The sequence below is a fragment of the Opisthorchis viverrini genome (assembly GCF_000715545.1).
Source record: "Opisthorchis viverrini unplaced genomic scaffold opera_v5_354, whole genome shotgun sequence".
Taxonomy (NCBI): Eukaryota; Metazoa; Platyhelminthes; class Trematoda; order Opisthorchiida; family Opisthorchiidae; genus Opisthorchis; species Opisthorchis viverrini.
This window is the reverse complement of record NW_008752014.1, coordinates 1-283: the sequence shown is the minus strand read 5'-3', so window position 1 is coordinate 283 and position 283 is coordinate 1. Positions and strand designations below refer to the sequence as shown.

Sequence of the window (283 nt, the reverse complement as noted above, 5' to 3'; positions counted from 1 at the left end):
ACCAAGAAAACCTGCAGTCCCATATCGGCTTCGTTCGAGCTTGTTTCCTCGACCAGGCTGAAATGAATACCGCTGCTCAATGAACTGCATACCCAAGACGAATCATTTCAAATGTGACGTCCGTCACGGGGCTGTCCAAAAACTGAAGCATGTCAGGCCAATGATGGCACGGCACTGCCATACTCAGCTTGATAGCACACCTGCAACTGTTCCTTTCCTCCTCCCAAACGAGCCCTCTTGCCTATGTGATTCAGTGACCCCAACCACCACCACGACATTCATT

The 283-nt window shown here is 50.5% G+C and overlaps 1 protein-coding gene across 1 annotated transcript in view; it reads right to left on the bottom strand.

Moving 5' to 3' along the window:
• The window catches only part of T265_15119 (hypothetical protein), a gene marked incomplete at both ends in the record, with an annotated part of 4,971 nt that extends 4,790 nt beyond the window's left edge, over positions 1-181 (bottom strand). The window contains 2 exon segments of the mRNA XM_009176674.1: positions 12-84; positions 93-181. Of these exon segments, the coding sequence (XP_009174938.1) occupies positions 12-84; positions 93-181 (162 nt within the window).
• Between the last annotated feature and the right edge of the window lie 102 nt (positions 182-283).